Source organism: Sciurus carolinensis, chromosome 6 (assembly GCF_902686445.1).
Source record: "Sciurus carolinensis chromosome 6, mSciCar1.2, whole genome shotgun sequence".
Lineage (NCBI taxonomy): Eukaryota > Metazoa > Chordata > Mammalia > Rodentia > Sciuridae > Sciurus > Sciurus carolinensis.
Window position 1 is genome coordinate 139,056,467 of NC_062218.1, and position 17,679 is coordinate 139,074,145.

Consider the following 17,679-nt stretch of genomic DNA (forward strand, 5'->3'; position numbering starts at 1 on the left):
TTCAATCCTCAGCGCCACATAAAAATAAAATAAAGGTATTGTGTCCACCCACAACTAAAAAACATATATATTAAAAAAAGGAAGAAAAAAAAAAAAAAAAAAAGAAGTGACATAAGCAGAGACCTGAACAGTGGGGGAAGAAAACCAGTTAAAGAGAAAGTAGGTTGGGTGTTCCAAGCAGAGGGAAAAGCATAGATAAAACCTGGAGGTGAGAGAAGGGCACGTGAGCTAAGTGGTCAGTACAGCTGCAGAAGGCAGAATAAAAGCTTTGGAAAAACATGAAGAAGGGGATGAACGTTGAGGGCATTATCTGAAACACCAAGGAATTTGAACTTTAACCCCAGGGCAATTGAGAACGGCCTGGTGGAGAATAACATCTTTCAAAACATGAGTCCCTGGGACTCAGTGTCAGACCTCCTCTGAAAGTAGAATCTAGAAGGCGCTCCTCAACGCCAGAGCATGCCCACACCCCAGCCTCCCGCCTCACCGCCATGTTCTCAGGACTTCTAGGTTTTTGGGTGGCACAGGCTTTTTTCTTAGACCTTTGGAACTGAAAAATCACAGAAGTCACCGCTGAGAGATTATGAAAGACCCTTGTTTCACAGGTGGGCCAAAAGAGACCTCACAAAGGAAAGTAACTTCTCTGTGGCTCTACATTAACTTAGAGCAGCCCCTTAGGCCTCTGGATTCTTCTTGTCCCCCACCCATCCACCAAAGAAACTGAATACCAGCCTAGGACTCAGGTCAGACAAGTGAGGAACGTAGGGTGCAAAAGTTAAAGTGATGTTCCCTCTTAAGTCCTGCCAAGCCCTTACATGACCCTAGGTACCTCACTTGCCTCACCACAGGGGGCTCTGCTGGCCATACCTTCGAGGGCAAGGACTGTAGCTTCTAGAAATCTCTTGACATTTCTCATGCTGTTAGGTGTGAGGCACATACTTAGGGTCACTGGATGCCAAGTGGTGCTAATGAACAATGGATTTCTGACAAACCGATATGTTCTCAGATGTTTGTATCTTTGGATAACTATGAATCTCAAAAAAAAAAAAAAAAAAAAATCACAGAACATCATGGAGAAGATCCAAGACTAGAATCTGGAGACCTGGATTCTGATTCCTTTTCTGCCACCAATTTGCTGTGGGAACTTGGGTAAGTTGTTCCCCATCTCTAGGCTTCAGTAAAATGAAGTATTTGAATAAATAACATTGCCTGAGCACTTATTCTGTGCCAGTCACTGTTCATATGCTTCTGGGCTTTAAATCTTCTAAAGACTCCCTGGTTGAGTGCAGTGGTGCACCCCTATAATTCTACTGAGGGAAAGCTGAGGCAGGAGGATTGCAAGTTCTGGACCAGCCTCAGTCACTTAGTGAGAGATTCATCTCAAAAAATTAAAAGGGTTGGGGATGTAGCTCAGTGGTAGAGCACCCTGTGACTCACACACACACACACACACACACACACACACACACACACACGCACAGACTTCTTGGCCTCTAAGATTCCTTCCATTTCAACATGTCAACATGTTGTGGTTTGAGGAAGGAAGTTTTCCTGAAGAATGAGAAACAGACCTTCCAAATTCCCTGTGGCTCTTGAATCATAATTAAGACATTTCTCAGTCAGAAAAGATTTCCAGAGGGTTCCTAATACTGGGACTAATACCATTAAGACTAAGGCCAGGATGGCTGCCTCAGAATCCCCCCTGGAACATGTCTAAAGAAAGATTCTCAGTCTCTACTCCCAGAGATTCTAACGCTGTCTTTGGGCCCATTGAAGGTGGGCCCAGGAATCTCTACTAATGGCTTCCCAGCTACTCTGTTACTCAGAAAGATTTGGGAATCACCAATTCTAACCCATTCTCCTATCTGTAGGTAAGATCATACCTAGACAGTATGACCTACAGCTGCCTGGCCCGATGATGAGTATCTCCTAGCAGAGAAACACATTTAATGATTGATTAGCTAAGCAAACATTAAACATCTATTGAGTACCAGGCCCTGGCCAGATGGGAATCATGGACCCTACCCTCAAGGGATTTCTGGGCTAAATCTGTCACTGAAAACTCATTATTCAGTCAGAGCCAGAAGGGCCTGAGAGATCATTAACCAATCCCATTATTACACAGGTGGGGAAACTGAGACTCAGGAAAAGCAATGTGCCCAAGTCTTACAGATATGTAAAACTGTAGGTAATATTCTTATGTGTCAAAAAACAAAACAAAACAAAAACCTACACAGGGAACAATGCTTTTTCTGCTCCCAAACCAGGGGAGGCATCCCACGCTTTACCCAGGAGGGGGTGCACTGGAAATCCCAGTACACCCACAGTGTTTTTTAAGTACTAAACCTACATATAGTAACTGTTTCTGAAGGTCTGACTTCAGATCTTGCTGAAATTTCAAATCCTCAACATCCAGGGCAGGACCATCACAGGGTAATTCTTAAAACCTCAGGATTAAGAATACTTCCCAGGACTGAGTTACCCTTCGGTTCTTGGGTGTTATTGAGTCCCCTGGCCCTTGTTGATCAGGAGAACGTTCTGCCTGCTTCCTCCCGCACTTTGGAGCCCAAACAGGAGAGGACCGCCTCCTGCGTTCACAAGGACCTCACTCCCATCTCTCTGCCCAGACTTGCTTATGTCACTGTCGCCCAGGGCTTGGGGAGGGGGAGAGAGAAGGGCGGGCACGACTTGCCCCTGAAATCCTAGCCGCCCTGCGATTGGTTACTAGGACCCCGACCTGGCCGCGGATTGGCCACCGCTGAGGGCTTGAAAGGTGGCTTGGAGCTTCGGACACCTCAGACCGACGGCGATCGGGCATCAGACAGCGTCTGAGGCGAGCCTGAGACGCGCCCCCAGGCCCGCCATGGCCCGGCTCCTCCAGGCATCCTGCCTTCTCTCCCTGCTCCTGGCGGGCTTCGTCCCGCCGAGCCGGGGACAGGAGAAGTCGAAGGTGAGTGAGCTTCCAGGGCGGGAGCAGGGAAATGAACGTAGCTGCCAGGTGTCCATCTCCCAGTAGCGAGGCAACTCTCTTCCAGGGCTTTCCTCCAAAAGGCGACACCCAGGGACATCATTAACTTTGTTTGCCTCCCCCTCCACAGCAGGACCCTGCCACCGGTGACCATCAGCCTATTAGAAGCTCCATCTAATCCAGACCTGGGTTCTCCAGGGGGGCAGAATGAATGGGGAGGAAGGCGACCCCCACTGCTACCTCTGGGGTAGGAGGTGGCCTTGCTACATCCATGTCAGGTGGTACCAACTGCTGCCCTCCAGTAGGGTGGGGTGGTGGGGTGTCACTACACAGAAAAAGGCCCAGAGACAGCCTCTGGATTGGCTTTGCAGGTTCCCAGGGAGATGGCAGTAAAGAGAAAGGGAGGGCAAAGGCAGCAGGATAGCCCTGGTCTCCAAGAACTGCCTGGGGCTCTTCTACCCCAGGCAATATAAATGCAGGTAGAACCACCCACATGGATTCCAGGACACTGGCAGAAGAAGCAGAGATCTGTGATCAAAGAGCTTTGGACTGGCAGTGCAGAACACTGAGTGTCCTAAGCCCCCACCCCTTTCTGGGCCTCAGTTTCTCCATCTGCAGGGCAGGGGTCCGGTAAAGGAAGGACACAAAGAAACTGATGACTTCAGAAGCAGCCAAATCAACACACTGTCCTCTGAAGGGTTTCCTGTGGGGCAGCCTTACTACCAATGATCCACTGCCTGAGCAAACCTGGTAGCTGGATGGAGCTGGGGACCCTCAATCAGAAGGAGAGGCACAATTCCCCTGAGCCTCAGTCTATCATCAGCAGGCTGTGTGACTTTAGCTAGAACAGGAGTGGGGATGCTGAAAAAGTTTGGGGATGAACCAGCATGCTTATCTCCTTGGTCAAAATGTGTCTGGGTGGATCCTGTAGACCCCTCCTCTTCTCCAGGGTAGAGGCAGAAACCAGGAATAGGGATAGACCCAAAGAGAAAGATTTCCATCTCTACCCTCCCAGTATATGCCCCTCTCTCTCTCTCTCTCTCTCTCTCTCTCTCTCACACACACACACACACACACACACACACACGCACACACTTATATAGGCTCTAGCTTTGAACTTCTGTTTCTAAAATCCTCTGGGTCTTTATTCTAAGTTCTTATAAGTCCAAGCCATGTCCAACATTCCATCCATTTCTCAGGAACCCCAGTCCAAGAGCAGGTTCCTCCTCTCTCTGTTTCTAACCCCTTTGCTCTTCCATTAGTCTGCCCCTTCTTGGAGTCAGAGCTAAGTCTGGATGGCTGTGAAGACCTCCTTTCTACCCAGCCTTGTTTATAAATACCATCTCTAAAGGCATTTTCTAGAGCAGCCACAGGACAGAGTTTTGAATTAGGTAGTGGAGTAGAGGTGGGGGTGGACCATGGGCAGGTCAGCACCATGGAGTCAGTCCCAGCCCCTCGGAAGGGAAGATTCATCCTTGTCCTAGGAAGGCTGGAGGTTAAGTGTGTGGACCCCATGGATAATTCAACATGGCCATGTGTTTTTTACAGAACTCCGGGTAGGGAAGAATGGATTCACAGAGAACAGGAGGAGTATGGTCTAGAAGTCTTAGGGTGAACTGATCATATCAGACACAACCAGCCAGGACTTGCTGGCTAATGACAGCATGGGCATGCACATCTATCCTCCTAGGTCCTAGAGTTGAGATGCCACAGCTCTGTCTTCTAGGACCCAACCATTTACCTTATCTCTACCACCAGGACAAAGGAATGGAGAGTGGGGCATGTGGAGAATGGGATGGACCACAGGTGATTCAGCTCCAGAGAGATGTTTTCCTCTTTCAACTCAAAGGAGGGACTAAGAACAAAGGGAACCCTCCTTTCCTCCTTGCCCCCTCAGTGTAGCTTAAAGCCGCCCAGGCTCCCTGTCCTTGCTGTACAAAAGGACTTTGCAGAAGCTGGAAAGAATAACAGCTGCTGACGTGCATGGGATCCTAGTAACCGCTGGTTTCTAAGTGACTAAACTAGGCAGAGAGAATCATGGAACTGCAGGTTGACGTCAGGGCTGAAGGGCTCTTAAGACAGCAGTGAATCTGACTCCCTCTTACAATGGCGGAGCCAGAGGCTGGAGAGGGGAAGAGGTGGCTACATAGAGCCAGACGTACTGCCAGACCCAGACACAGGTCTCCTGCCTCCCAGCACAGTCCTGCTTCAACAGCATCTCAATGATGGGAGGAAAGAAAGACAAAGACAGCTGGGCAGGGTCCTGGCTGTTGTCCCTGGCCCTGCCACCAATTCTCGAGTCATCAAAACACTCCCTAACCAATTATGGGAGGACTGAGGCACCCTTGTGGCCTCTCCCCTCTGCTGGCTGTGGCTCCTCCTGCCCCAAGGGCCACCCTGACCTGTCAGTCTGGACCCATAGCACTAGCCTCACTGGCTGCAGCAGTAAGTGTGGAGGCTGCCACTCATCCCTCCTCCTGGTGACAGACACCCTGCCCAGTGCACCACCCTCACAATGGCTGGTGAACATCTAATGCTTCTCTGCTCACTATAATGGAGGAATCTCAGGGCCCTTTACCTCAGTTTCAGACAGAATAATCACAATCCCTTGACCTGTGCATTTCTTTCCAAGAAACTTTTAAGCCTGTTTCAATATGCCAATGAATTCTCATAGCTGTTTTGAGAGTCAGATGGGATTATCCTCAGACCAAGGACCCCAGAGTAAAAGCGACTTGCCCAGGGGCAACAGCCAGCCAGGACTAGTACCTAATAAGGGGGGTACCCATTGCCCCACCGCCTCCCGGAAACTGTGCTCAGAAGTTGATGCTCCTGTTTGTTTACAAGTTCTGATTGTTTAGTCAATTTCTTGATTTTTTTCCTCTCCACCACCCAGAGATCATGTTCAGATCAGGGTGGAGTGGAGGAGGTGGGGAGGCTGCCACATGTTTACAGCCAGTCAGGCTGTTGGTTGTGCTGTGGTTTGTTTGCATTTTAAGGTGGAAGTGACCTCAGTTGCGACCTAGGAGGCTGCAGGGCAGGAGGAATAATGAGTTTGGGTCTTGGTCCCGCCTCCATCAGCCAGCACAAGTCATACCGCATGGACTGCATGGACTGTTAAAGACTCGTGTAAAGCAGAGAATTTTCACCAGAGCCAAGAAGAGAGCTTGCTGCTGCTAGGGAATGACCTGCTGGAGGCAGTCCAGCCTCACCTGGCTCAGCCTGCAGCCACTTCATGACAGACAGCTCATCTGTACCCTGCTGGGGCCACGCCCTGCCGGGTGGATCACTTCCTTGACCCAGTTAGGGCCAGGGACCTTGCCTCAGCAGTGAGTTTTCTAGAATTGAAGGGAAAAAAGGGAGTGAATTTATGCTTTTCTTGCTCATCACCTGTCCCTGTCCTCACCAGGTCTCTCAGCCCAGTTTTTCTCCATTAGTTTACTATCTTTCCACTTCTTATCAGATGACAGGGTCCTTAGAGATCACCTAATACAATGGCTTCAAGCTTTTCCCTTTGCCTCTTGACCCTCCTGCTGAATCATATTGTCACTGCAGTAACCAACTTTCAAGAGTAGACCCAAGAGTTTTGTCATCAGTCAGGGATGGGGGATGGGGTAGAGGGGGTTCTGGGCAACATCCTGCTGGTTAGGTGTAATCCCATCCCCCCTCCCACTCATGGCGATGCTGTCAAGCCATCTGGGTTGACACTGGCTGATCCAGTTCAAGGTGAGGCCAAGGGAAGAGGAGGGGCCAGTCCAAGACCACGTATAGTGGCAGAGCAGGAGGTAGAACCCAGGTATCCTAAACCACAGTGCATGGTGCTCCATCCAAGCAGCAGTTGGGCAGAGAGAAGGTATATTCATCATTGTTCCAACTGCTCACTTGAGAACATGTAGTATATTCTAGGCAAGGTTTTACCTTTACAGCCACATCTAACCCATACCAGAGACCTTTCTTCATTCCTGACTCCTGGTCTTCCTTCCCTATTTCATAACAATGGCCTCATCTTTCCAAGTCTGGAGGAAGACTTGGCGCCTCTGAATCACCACTCTCCATACTGACACTTCCTCCTGTATGCTCAGTTTTTCCTTCACAGTGGCCTAGTTCGGGCCTCACCCTCACTCGCCAGGACAGGCATTCATCCATCAGCCCATCCAGTAAGCCAGCTCCCAGTACCAGGGCAGTCGCCCTTGAGCCTGGTAAATGTGACATATGATGTGGAATAATATCACTAAGTGATTTCTAGGGTTCCACAGCCCTCTCTTATTAAGTGCTTAAATGTTAACAGGAAGTGTTTATTAAGCAATTGGGTGTCTCATCATCATCTCATATAGGGAATTAGGAGACCTCGGTTCTAGTCCAGTTCATTTTTGGTGTGGTCTTGGGCAAGTCATGCTCCCTGTTGGGACCGTTCATTAACTTCAAAGTGGAGAAATGTCCAAGCTGCCTTCCAGCTCTAACAACTTCCTGGTGCTGGTCTTTTTCTCTTCCAGACAGACTGCCATGGTGGCATGAGTGGCACCATCTATGAGTATGGGGCCCTCACCATCGATGGGGAGGAGTACATTCCCTTTAAGCAGTACTCTGGCAAATACATCCTCTTTGTCAACGTGGCCAGCTACTGAGGTTTGACAGACCAGTACCTTGGTAAGAGCTTGCCCTTTCTCCACTGCTCTACTTGGGGCTGTTCCTGTCACTTGGACACACCTCCACTCAGGAGCTTCTCTAGTGCAAGGGGAAAGGGTGTAGTGGTCATGAGATCCCAAACTCCGGATCCCAGCTCTACTGTGTGCCACAGTTTTGTGAGGATGTTTCTATAAGCTGAAGGTCTGTTCGACTTTGGACATAATCTAGGAGATTCCTGCTGTCCCTTCTTCATCCCTGGGTACCTCGCTTGCCTAAAAGCAGAAGGATGGAGGAGGTGGTTTGGGGCTGCATCTTCTCTCCACTGGCAACTGGCTGAGAATGGCTTATCTTCCCTCCGTCCACCTTGGCCCTTCTCTTGGCTGCACTCTGGAAAGCAGGCCATTGGCATGAGGCCTCGCGATGTGTGCAGGTGGATGGGAGGATGAGGCGGGCCTTATTGGGACAGCCCATTCTAGAATAAACTTTAAAGATGACCTAGTTTAGCCTTCACCTCTCCTTAACTTACAGGTAAGGACACCAAGGTCAGCCTGAAGAAACCAGGGTCACAAAACTAGTAGTGACAGACAGCGTATCTGACCCAGGTTTCATATTCCCTAATGTCTTCATTTCTTTCTCCTCAACTGGAGCAGAGTAGGAGCCCAATGGAGTAAGCAAGCCAAAGGCCTCTCTCAGCACCCAGGGGAAGGGGGCTGAGCACCTGGAGGGACTGGGTCAGCTCTCTGAGCCTAGGGGCAAGCAAGGGCAGTCTGACCCTGAACTCAGTTCCCGGAAGTGGAGTGATGGCAGGTTACACGGCCCAGTGGCAGTGAGTACTCTGTCCTGAATGCGCTGTCCAGACCCTGGAACAGAAGAGTGTTTGCACTAGAGATGGGCTGGGTGCAGGCACAGCATGCAGGCCAGGGGTGCTGAGGAAACTGGGGAGTTGACCAGGGCCTCCCTTGGATTCATGAATTCCCAGAGGATGGGTGTTTTGAGGCCCCACCCCACCTCACCCCACCCCACCCCAAGGAAGGCTCTGTCTTGTCTAGGGATGGATGGTTCTAGCTCCAGAAAATTCAATCCTATTGAGTCCTGAAGACCCCTCAGCTGGTGGTGGCCCTGGCAGTGGGCCAGAGACTGCTGATTTGAGGAAGGGTATTTCTGTCTTTTCTCCCAACCCTCCATCCATCCAGGTTAGTCAGGAGGGCAGGGCCTGAATCCCAGCATTGCCACAAACTCACTGATGCTCTTGAACAGTCCTTCCCCTCAGGCCTGTGATTTCAACTGTACCTTGGTGAGCTGAGGGAGTGGGGTAGTGGAGGCAGGGCTCCTCACCAGGCTACCCCGCCTCTGCTCTCTCCCCGGCCCAGAACTGAATGCACTACAGGAAGAGCTTGGACCATTTGGTCTGGTCATTCTGGGCTTCCCCTGCAACCAATTCGGAAAACAGGAGCCAGGAGAGAATTCAGAGATCCTACCCAGTCTCAAGTGAGTGTCCACTCAAAGTCCTGTGTTGACCCTCTCCACAGTGGCATTAAGGAGTCATTCAGAACGACTCTCCCCTTCTAGGCATCCCATTTAGGGGAATGACAGGGAGAGCAAGACAGGAAAGAGGATAGGGACAATGGGACAGAGCTTATAAGAAGAGAGGGAAGTACTAAGGTGGGAGGTTATTGAGAAGGGACCAAGCTGGACAAAGAAGACCCCAGCTGCATACTATGCCTGTGCCCACCGAACAGTCATTGGCTCCCACTGCCCACCCTGGGTAAAACCAGACTCCCTACACTCCCTCCCCTGTTGTGTCCCCTCCCCTGATTTCTGAGCCTGATGCCCACCTCAGAACATTCTTCCCAGGTATGTCCGACCAGGTGGTGGCTTTGTTCCTAATTTCCAGCTCTTTGAGAAGGGGGATGTGAATGGGAACAAAGAGCAGAAGTTCTACACTTTCCTGAAGGTGAGTGAGCCGCCACCGGGGAAGAGCCTCTCTTCCCGCAGACTGCACGGGACCCAGCTGTGCCTAACCTAGCCCATAGAGAAGCCCAGATCGCCCTCCCTGGAGCCTGGGTTTTTAGGAAACTTCTTGGTATCTGACTATTATTCCAAGTATAGGGCTTTGTAGTTCCTAGGATCTCATGAGCCCATTTTTCAGATAAGGCCCAGGCAGGGCACCAGAAGGGACAGGTTAAGGGCCTCACAATCTTCTAGGCCCAGTGGGAACTGGAAGTCAGTTTTCTAATATCCAAACTGGTGCTCTCTTCTCAGTGCCAGGCTGTTGTACCCCTAGGAAGGCAGGAGGAGGGAGTGGGGAGGGAGAGGGAAGGAGGGACCCAAGCCAGGTTGACGCCACCGTTTCATTTCACCCTTCCTCCAGAACTCCTGTCCTCCCACCATGGAACTCCTGGGCTCATCTGAACGCCTCTTCTGGGACCCCATGAAAGTCCACGACATCCGCTGGAACTTTGAGAAGTTCCTGGTGGGGCCAGATGGCATACCCATCATGCGCTGGCACCACCGGACCACAGTCAGCAATGTCAAGATGGACATCCTGGCCTACATGAGGCGGCAGGCAACCCTGAGGGCCAAGGGGTAGTTAACTGATATCCGCTCCACCCCATGTCCACCATGAAGGGGCTGGGGAGGGACTCCATTCAGGAAGGAATCCATGTTCCCAATCACATCAGACACATGTCACAGACCCCCTTCTTATTACACAAGGCCCCAGCTTGACACAAATGTGTGCATACAGTTGTTAGTCTGTACTACTGTGCATGTGGGTGTTTGCACACCTGTGAGAATACCCGAGAATGTTCCACCTGTGTGCCCACAGCTGTGTGCCCTGCAGAGTACTGGACACGAACACCCTTTCCTCTCCAATTCTCATTTCAATGAGAACAATTTGGTTTCAGCCCAAAGGAAAAAAACAGTGCTAGGTCCAACTGTACTACTCTAACTTGATCTCAGCCTTGGGGCCAGCATCTCCCACAGTCTCCAAATACCACCACTGAAGTTACCAGAAGTTTCTGGGTCTTCCACACTGCCTAACCACTCTTCCCCTTCCTGAAGGGCCTTCCCAAGCACCTGTCCCCACCCACAGTGCTCCCTGAGATCAGCCAAGGCAGACGTGAGAGTGAGGGCCACTTACCCCATGACAGGGGTGGTGTCTCTATGAGGGAGGGGCCCGAAGCCCTTGTGGGCGGGCCTCCCCTGAGCCTGCCTGAGAGTCCAGCCTTTAGTGCATTCGGGCTGAGACCCCTGGCAGGGATGCCACCCCGCTCCTTTGGAGGACGTGTTCTCTCCCCTCGCCCTGTCCACTGGCATTGCTCACAACCCTTCTGCCCATAAAGGCCTTTCTGCAGCAGCTCAGCCTACTGTGGTGCTTCCTCAATGGTGGCTGTCCCAGCATGGTGGGGAGATGGTTAAGGACAGAAGAGAAAGGACAGCGTGCTCTGGGCCCTGCTTTTTGTTTTTCATCTAGATGCACTCTGCTTCTCTTACTCAGCATCTTGAGTTCATACAAACCAGTTCACATCAACTCTCACTTCTGCTCACAGTTCTGCAAGGTGGCTAGGGCTGAGGAGTTCCAGTTGAAAGAGGAAGAGACTGAGGCTCATGCCTTCCCCCAGGTCTCCTGGTGAGTGGGAGGCAAAACTTGAATATAAAGCAAGTTCCCTTGACTCCCAGCCTAGTCTCCTTCCACTGCCCCCCAAATACTGCTAATGCTCAGGGAAATGGGAGAAAGGGGTGTTGAACCAGGAGAACAGCATTCTGATTGGCTGAGAGGGAAACATTAGGACAGAAAAGAACACTAGTCACAGGATGTTGATTTTCAACTTGGATTTATGTCCAAGATGCGTGCAAACAGCTGCCTAGGGACAGTCAGCCACTCAGATGTAGGCCTCTGACACTATAAACCTCTAGTGTGGGGGCCGAGGGCTTGATCTCCAGGGTCTGGCAGCTTTAGTCTGGGGTCCCTCAGTAGGTGGCTGGCCTGGCCCTCATCCCAGGCGGTGATGCCTCTCGTGAGGCTGTTGTTGGTAGAGTGGCCCCAGCATCAGAATACCCTGTCATTCTCTCCTGCTCTGGAGACAAACCCATTCTTCCTGCAGCTCCTCACAGAGATGGTAGGGATGGACATCAGACAGGTCCTGCTGCAGAGCTTGAAGCAAAAATTAAATACACACATGAACTCGATGTGGTGCCTGGAGGGGCTGGAACCACGTCTATGGAGGTTCTGAAGGAAGGGATCTCGGCTGCAACCCACTCTGAAGATGGAAGTCCAGCTGCTTCAGTGAAGGGTGGAAGGTCAGAGCTGAGGGAGGCCTCTCAACTTGGTGACAGTAGGCAGAGCAGTGAGTTTCCCCTAGTCATGCCCAGATGATGAGCCCATGTGGAAGCCTCATGGCTGGAGCCTCCCCAGTCTTGTAAACAGTTTAGGGTCGGAGGTGTGAGCCATCTGTGTACCTCATCCTCCTGCCCAGCTGCGGCTCTGGCCACAAAGAATGTGTGGCCTCTAGTTTTTCGGTAATCTGAGGTCAGCTGGCTTTCCAAGACGAAGATGGAGCCAAATGACATGACCTGGTCTCACTGGGGCCCCTCACGGTCATTTTTTGCAGACTCTAAATAAACAAAAATGTTGAAGACTTAAGAATTATGTGGTATAGTCAGTTTCAAAGTCTTACATGGAAGCCAACTCAGTCCCAGTGAAAAAACAGCTTGCAACTGAGTGCCAGGCTGTGTCTTAGGAACATTCAACATGAAACCCCACCCAGCCCTGGGGAGTAGCCCCATTATTACCCCTTTATGGAGGAGGGAACTTGGACACAGAAGTTTTAAAAATATTTGTCCCAAGTCCCAGATGTAAGTAGTAGAGCTGGGATTTGAACCCCGTCAGTCTGGCTCCAGCTCCCAGAAGTGAGCAGGTACGGAGGAGGGGTCAGCCCTGCCCACCAGGCCACCCTTTGTCACTCATCAAAGCAGCCTCCAAGGGCTCCACAGACCCCCTGGAAATGACTGACCAGTTTGATGTCTTCTTCCTGGCACAAATCCTACAATCCACACTCCCTGCAAGTGGTCTGTTCTGTAGCCTCTGCTCACACTACCTCCTGACACAGCTGGCTCCTTTTCTACACAATTGTACTATAGTCTAGAAAGTTCTTCATGCGGAGATGGCCTTGGTCTCCCTATAGCTCCGACCCGCTACTGTGATTCCCAGGGCTCCACTGGTAAGGCAGTGCCTCCTGTTTCACGACAGCCCGCAGAGAGTGAGGACAGTCATTACAGTCCAGAGGTTTCTGATTGGTGAACGCAGCCCCAGTCCCTGTAACCTCTTATGGCAAACACTATGGCCAGAGGGAGCTTTCCAAAATGTGAATCTGGTCATTCCACTCTGCTTTAAAACAGCCAGTGGCTGCACACCATGCATAGGGTGCAAACTAGCATTCCTTCCATACTCTGCAAGGCCTCATGTGGTGTAGACCTGCCCATGTCCATGTCTTGCCCCCTCTCTCTCTACCAATTTTGTTCTTGGCTGGTGTTCCCTACACTAGCCTTCTGTCAGTTTAAGTCAGCCACTCTCCTTCCCTTCTCTTACCAAGGTATTACAATTTGGATCTTTTTTTTTTTTTTTAATAAGATACTGTAACTTTATTTAAAAAAATTTTTTTTAAGCTGTAGATGGACAAAATACCTTTATTTTATTTATTTATTTTTATGTGGTACTGAAGATTGAACCCAGTGCCTCACACAAGCTAGTCAAGTGCTCTACCACTGAGCTACAACCCTAGCCCTACCATTTGGATCTTAAGTGTTCTGTAAAGGCATTTTGCAGAAAAAATGCTAAAGGTATGGTTGCCAGCCTGTGGCTCTATTGGGAGTAGTGGAACATTTAAAAGGTGGGCCTCGTGGGAGGAGTCAGGTCACTGGAGGGGCCTGGCATGCAGACAACAAACTAGAATGAATGGATGCATGGCCTCAGATCCCTCTCCCTGCAGCCAACACCAATTCCCTTCCAACGTACTTTAGACAGCTAGGCCTCTTCTCCAGGATCAAACTGGAGCAATATTGGTAGACTAGTTACCTCCTCCAGGGAGAGACAAGCTCCTGTACTACGAGACCACACTCACCCGGGTCGGCAGGTCTGGCGGCAGGTGGGTCCATCACTTGGGGGCTCTGATTCCGTATCCCACCACAGGGTGGACGCCAGGTGTATTCTGGCTGCAACAAAAGCTGGTGCTTAATAATAACCATGCTCAAAAATTACAATAGCAGATACATTATCAGAATAGTAATAAATAAACATTAGCTAACCAAGTATAATTTATTCCTTACAACCATCCTGGTATCATTCCAGAGAGAAACTGAGGCTCAGAAGGGTTAAGAAACATTATCTAGTTAGGAAAGTAACCAAGCTTGGTTTGGAATCCAGAATCAGTCTCTGAGCATAGTCTACTCCAGTGCGTAAATACAGTAAGTACAGAGGATGCTCACACGGGGGAAAGCTAGAGAAAGGGCCGGATTGCAGGCTGCTGTAATTGTCCAGGGAGAAGCTGGGGTGCCTGAGTGGTGGAGGGACTGCTGAAGATGTGGCAGGGGACAGCAGTTCTTTGGAAAGAGAATAGGAGGAAAGCAAAGAAAGAAAAATATGATAAGAGAAAAGGAAGAGGAGGAGGAAAAGGAAAGGGAGAGAAACATGGTGAAGTTCTGGAACCTAGCACACGTGAGACGGTAACAGAATCAAATCCAAAGGACATCCCTGGCCTGGGGCCTGGAGGGTACCTCCTTCCTGCCCTGAACTCTGACTTGGCCTTCTCCTTTCTAAACCAGTGACTCTGAACAGCTGTGGGCTGCAGGATTCTTATCCTGGGAGAGCAGATCCAGGTCCTGGACACCTGCCCGCCACTACGGTGCTGCTCAGGAATTGCTGAGGCTGCAGTTTGTGACCCCCACAACTGACCTTCCTCTCTGGAAAGGGTCTGGAACAGCCCCTGTGTATGTTCTGGATGGAAGGAGGGGCACAGACTCACCAGATGGAAGAGGCGTGAGTTGGGGAGTGGAGGCGGGTGCTCCATGGCCATGGGGGGTGGAGGGTAGCGGATCTGGGACCAGTCCTCAAAGCCATGGTGTGGTACCATGGCTGGCGTGGGTGGGTAGGCGTAGAGGTAGGGCCCACAGAGGTGTTCCGGAAGGGGGTCTACATGGTAGCGCTCTTCTGAGGCCTGTAAGAAAGGCTCACATCTGGTTCTGGTCTGCAACAGGCTACAGGAGCCATTCAGTAGCACCCACTTCAATCCCTAGAATCTTAGCTTTCTAAAGATACTGAGGCTGGGTCATGGGCATGGAAGGATAGCACATGGCACAGAAGGGTGGTATGTGGCATGGAAGGCTGGGACATGGCACGGAAGGCTACTACATGCATATACACAGGTGGTACATGCATATGAAAGGCTAGTACATGCCATAAAACCTGGTACATGAGTGTGGAAGGGTGGTACCTGGACACTGAAGATTGGGTACAGGGTTACAGGTACCAATGACGACAGCCGCTGTGTCCTAAGCACTCACTCTGAGCCAATGACTGCCCTGCCTGTGTCTGTTTCATCTCATTGGTGAGTTGGGCAGAACGTCGGCACACAGCCCCTCCCACCAGATGGCACCCCTGGAGAAGGTAAGATGTGCCAAGTGCTACCTCTTCCCTCAAGCTGCTCACCTTTGCTTTCCTCTTCTGCTGTTTGAGGGCTTCCTTTGCCTTCTCAAATTCTTTGAATGATTTAAGCTGGAGAAGGGAGAAAGAGAAGCCTGTTGGCCTATGTGGTTCCTGGCCAGGACTGGGCCCAGTGCCTAACTGGCCCAGAAGGTGGACCGGCTGAAGCCCTGAGAACCTCCCCAGGTCATTGTGCCTGGGTTAGTCCCAGGAAAGACCCCCAGGGGCACAGCACAGCCCAGGCTACTAGCTGTGGGGTCAGCAGGGTTTGTGTGAGCCTCTTTGCTTCTGTATTAACTTCTTTCAGTTCCACTGTGAGCAAGTGGGTGGATAAGGGCCAACTCCTAAATTTGTTCCTGTAGGCACCAAAACTGATTGTGGAAAGTCGGAACTGGGGACACCTTAGAGTTAGTATCCAGACCTAGAAAGACTATGAGGTTTCTGAGAAGCTTCAATCTCTTGGACAACTGCCCTGCCCTGAGATTGTTTAGCTTCTACTGGATTCTTCCACATCTGCATTTTTAATAGGGTCAGAAGGTAAGGGATTTGCCAAGGTCATAGAGAGGTTTGGTAGCAGAGCTGGAGAGGAACCAGTAAGTGTCCTGACGAAGAAAGTCATCAGGACCCTCTAATTCTTCCCCCTCCCCATAAGGACAGGCTGATGCCCCTTCCTTGGTCCAGTTGCTCCCACCTGGGCATTGGACAAGGTGACCTGGGCCTGCAGTTTCTCCACCTGCTTCTTCAGTTCCTCCTTCTCCTCATTCATTCGCTCTCGGTCGCTGCGCTCCCTCTGGAAGTCCTCCTCAAAGATCTTCACCTGGAGGGCACAGTGGGGTGGGTGGGGGAGTGGGCATCTCAACAGGAACTCTGACTGCTCAGGCCCAGACCCCATGCTGCCTGCTGGAGGCAACTGGGGTGTCAGGGTCACCCCAGGGAATGGGATGGGTGCACCTAGAGTTCCCATGAAGCTGGGGGAACAGACTTCAAACAGAGCAGTTCTGTGCCCCTCTGTCTTACATTCTGGGCTTCAAGGCAGGACTGTATTTGAATGAAGAATTCATGTTAAAAAACATAATATAAAAGGCTGAAAGCCATCAACCAGTCCAATCCTTTCATCTGCTGAGGCCCACAGAGAGGTAGAGCCACGGAGGCCACAGAACCATGGCAGTACACTGGAGTTCAGGTCTGCTGGCTCTGAGAGAAGAGGACACGCTGTTCTCCCTGGGTTTTGGGTGTTCAGGCAGAGGATGGGCTCCCCCAGAGCCTCACCTGCTGTTTCAGCAACTCATTTTGTGTCACCAGTTCCTGTTTCCTTAGGAGGCCTCCAGCTCCTTCTGGGCTTCCAAAAGCTGTTGGTGGCGATGACGGGGAGGCCTGGATGCTCAGTGCCTCTTCCAGAGCCTGGGATTAGGTACGGAAGGGGGAGAATCACTGGGAACCCCTGGAAGTCAGGTCCCTTTGGAGGTCATCCTCGGGGACCCTCTTCATGATGTAATAATCACCACCAGTACTGCTTTATAAATGCCGCCCTGTTTATTAACATTTTGGACATGTCACCTCATTGGAGCCTCTCCACAGTCCTGTGAAGGAAAGACTCTGATCATTACCCCCATTTTACACATGTGAATAATGCTGCTCAGAGACCCAAAGTGACTTGTTCAGGGTCACACAGCTAGTGAGTGGCAGGGTTTCACACCCAGCACATGCTCTAAACGGCAGGCTAAACTGGGGTCCTCGTGTAGAAGGGGAAGTCTCCTCTTCACAGGTGCAGCTCAATTCTTTGTATTGAGACCTAGAAAGAATCTGAGGTCTCTGAGAGAAGCTTCAGTCCCTTGGACAACTGCCCTGCTCTGAGGTTCGTTTTTTTGAGGGATGGGGGCAGTACAGGGGATTGAACTCAGGGGCACTCGACCACCAAGTCACATCCCCAGCCCTATTTGTATTTTTTATTTAGAAACAGGGTTGCTTAGTGCCTCGCTTTTGCTGAGGCTGGCTTTGAACTTGTGATCCTCCTGGTCTCAGCCTCCTGAGCTGCTGGGATTACAGGCCTGTGCCACCACACCCGGCTGCCCTGAGATTCTTCAGCTTCTGTTGGATTCTTCAACATCAGCAACCCATTCCCATTCAAGCCAGCCCTTCTACTTTAACCCTTTTGTAGTTACACTATACAGGATTTTAATTTCTTCTTATGTAATATTTTACCTTTCTAATATTGAAGATGAACCAAAACATCAATAAATAATACTTGAAAATAAAAACAGAAAAGCACCCCTAATCTATCATGTTCACCAAATGTTTAAACAGTATGCTCACATCTTCTTAAAAGGCTTCCATTAACTGCTTTTCTCCTTTAACCCTGTTAACTGTTAACTTTAGAGCTCTGGAACAT

The 17,679-nt window shown here is 50.6% G+C and overlaps 2 protein-coding genes across 7 annotated transcripts in view; one reads left to right on the forward strand and one right to left on the reverse strand.

Moving 5' to 3' along the window:
* Nucleotides 1-2,775: 2,775 nt before the first annotated feature.
* On the forward strand, nucleotides 2,776-12,206 carry Gpx3 (glutathione peroxidase 3). The gene is made up of 5 exons (XM_047554968.1): nucleotides 2,776-2,950; nucleotides 7,459-7,612; nucleotides 8,962-9,079; nucleotides 9,446-9,545; nucleotides 9,963-12,206. Exons 1-5 carry the CDS (start codon nucleotides 2,864-2,866, stop codon nucleotides 10,179-10,181), a joined length of 678 nt encoding a protein of 225 aa, XP_047410924.1. The 5' UTR covers nucleotides 2,776-2,863; the 3' UTR covers nucleotides 10,182-12,206.
* Nucleotides 11,313-17,679, reverse strand: part of Tnip1 (TNFAIP3 interacting protein 1) — a 51,995-nt gene continuing 45,628 nt past the window's right edge. For 2 of the 6 annotated variants that reach the window (XM_047554967.1, XM_047554966.1), the window contains exons 12-17: nucleotides 16,560-16,691; nucleotides 15,982-16,107; nucleotides 15,297-15,362; nucleotides 14,614-14,805; nucleotides 13,714-13,804; nucleotides 11,333-12,207 (exon numbers count right to left, since the gene is read on the reverse strand). In XM_047554967.1, coding sequence (XP_047410923.1) covers nucleotides 12,173-12,207; nucleotides 13,714-13,804; nucleotides 14,614-14,805; nucleotides 15,297-15,362; nucleotides 15,982-16,107; nucleotides 16,560-16,691 — 642 coding nt within the window. In that variant the 3' untranslated portion in view covers nucleotides 11,333-12,172. Of the gene's footprint in view, nucleotides 12,208-13,713; nucleotides 13,805-14,613; nucleotides 14,806-15,296; nucleotides 15,363-15,981; nucleotides 16,108-16,559; nucleotides 16,692-17,679 lie in introns of all 6 variants that reach the window. The other 4 variants (XM_047554965.1, XM_047554964.1, XM_047554963.1 and 1 more) reach the window with 4 other exon arrangements.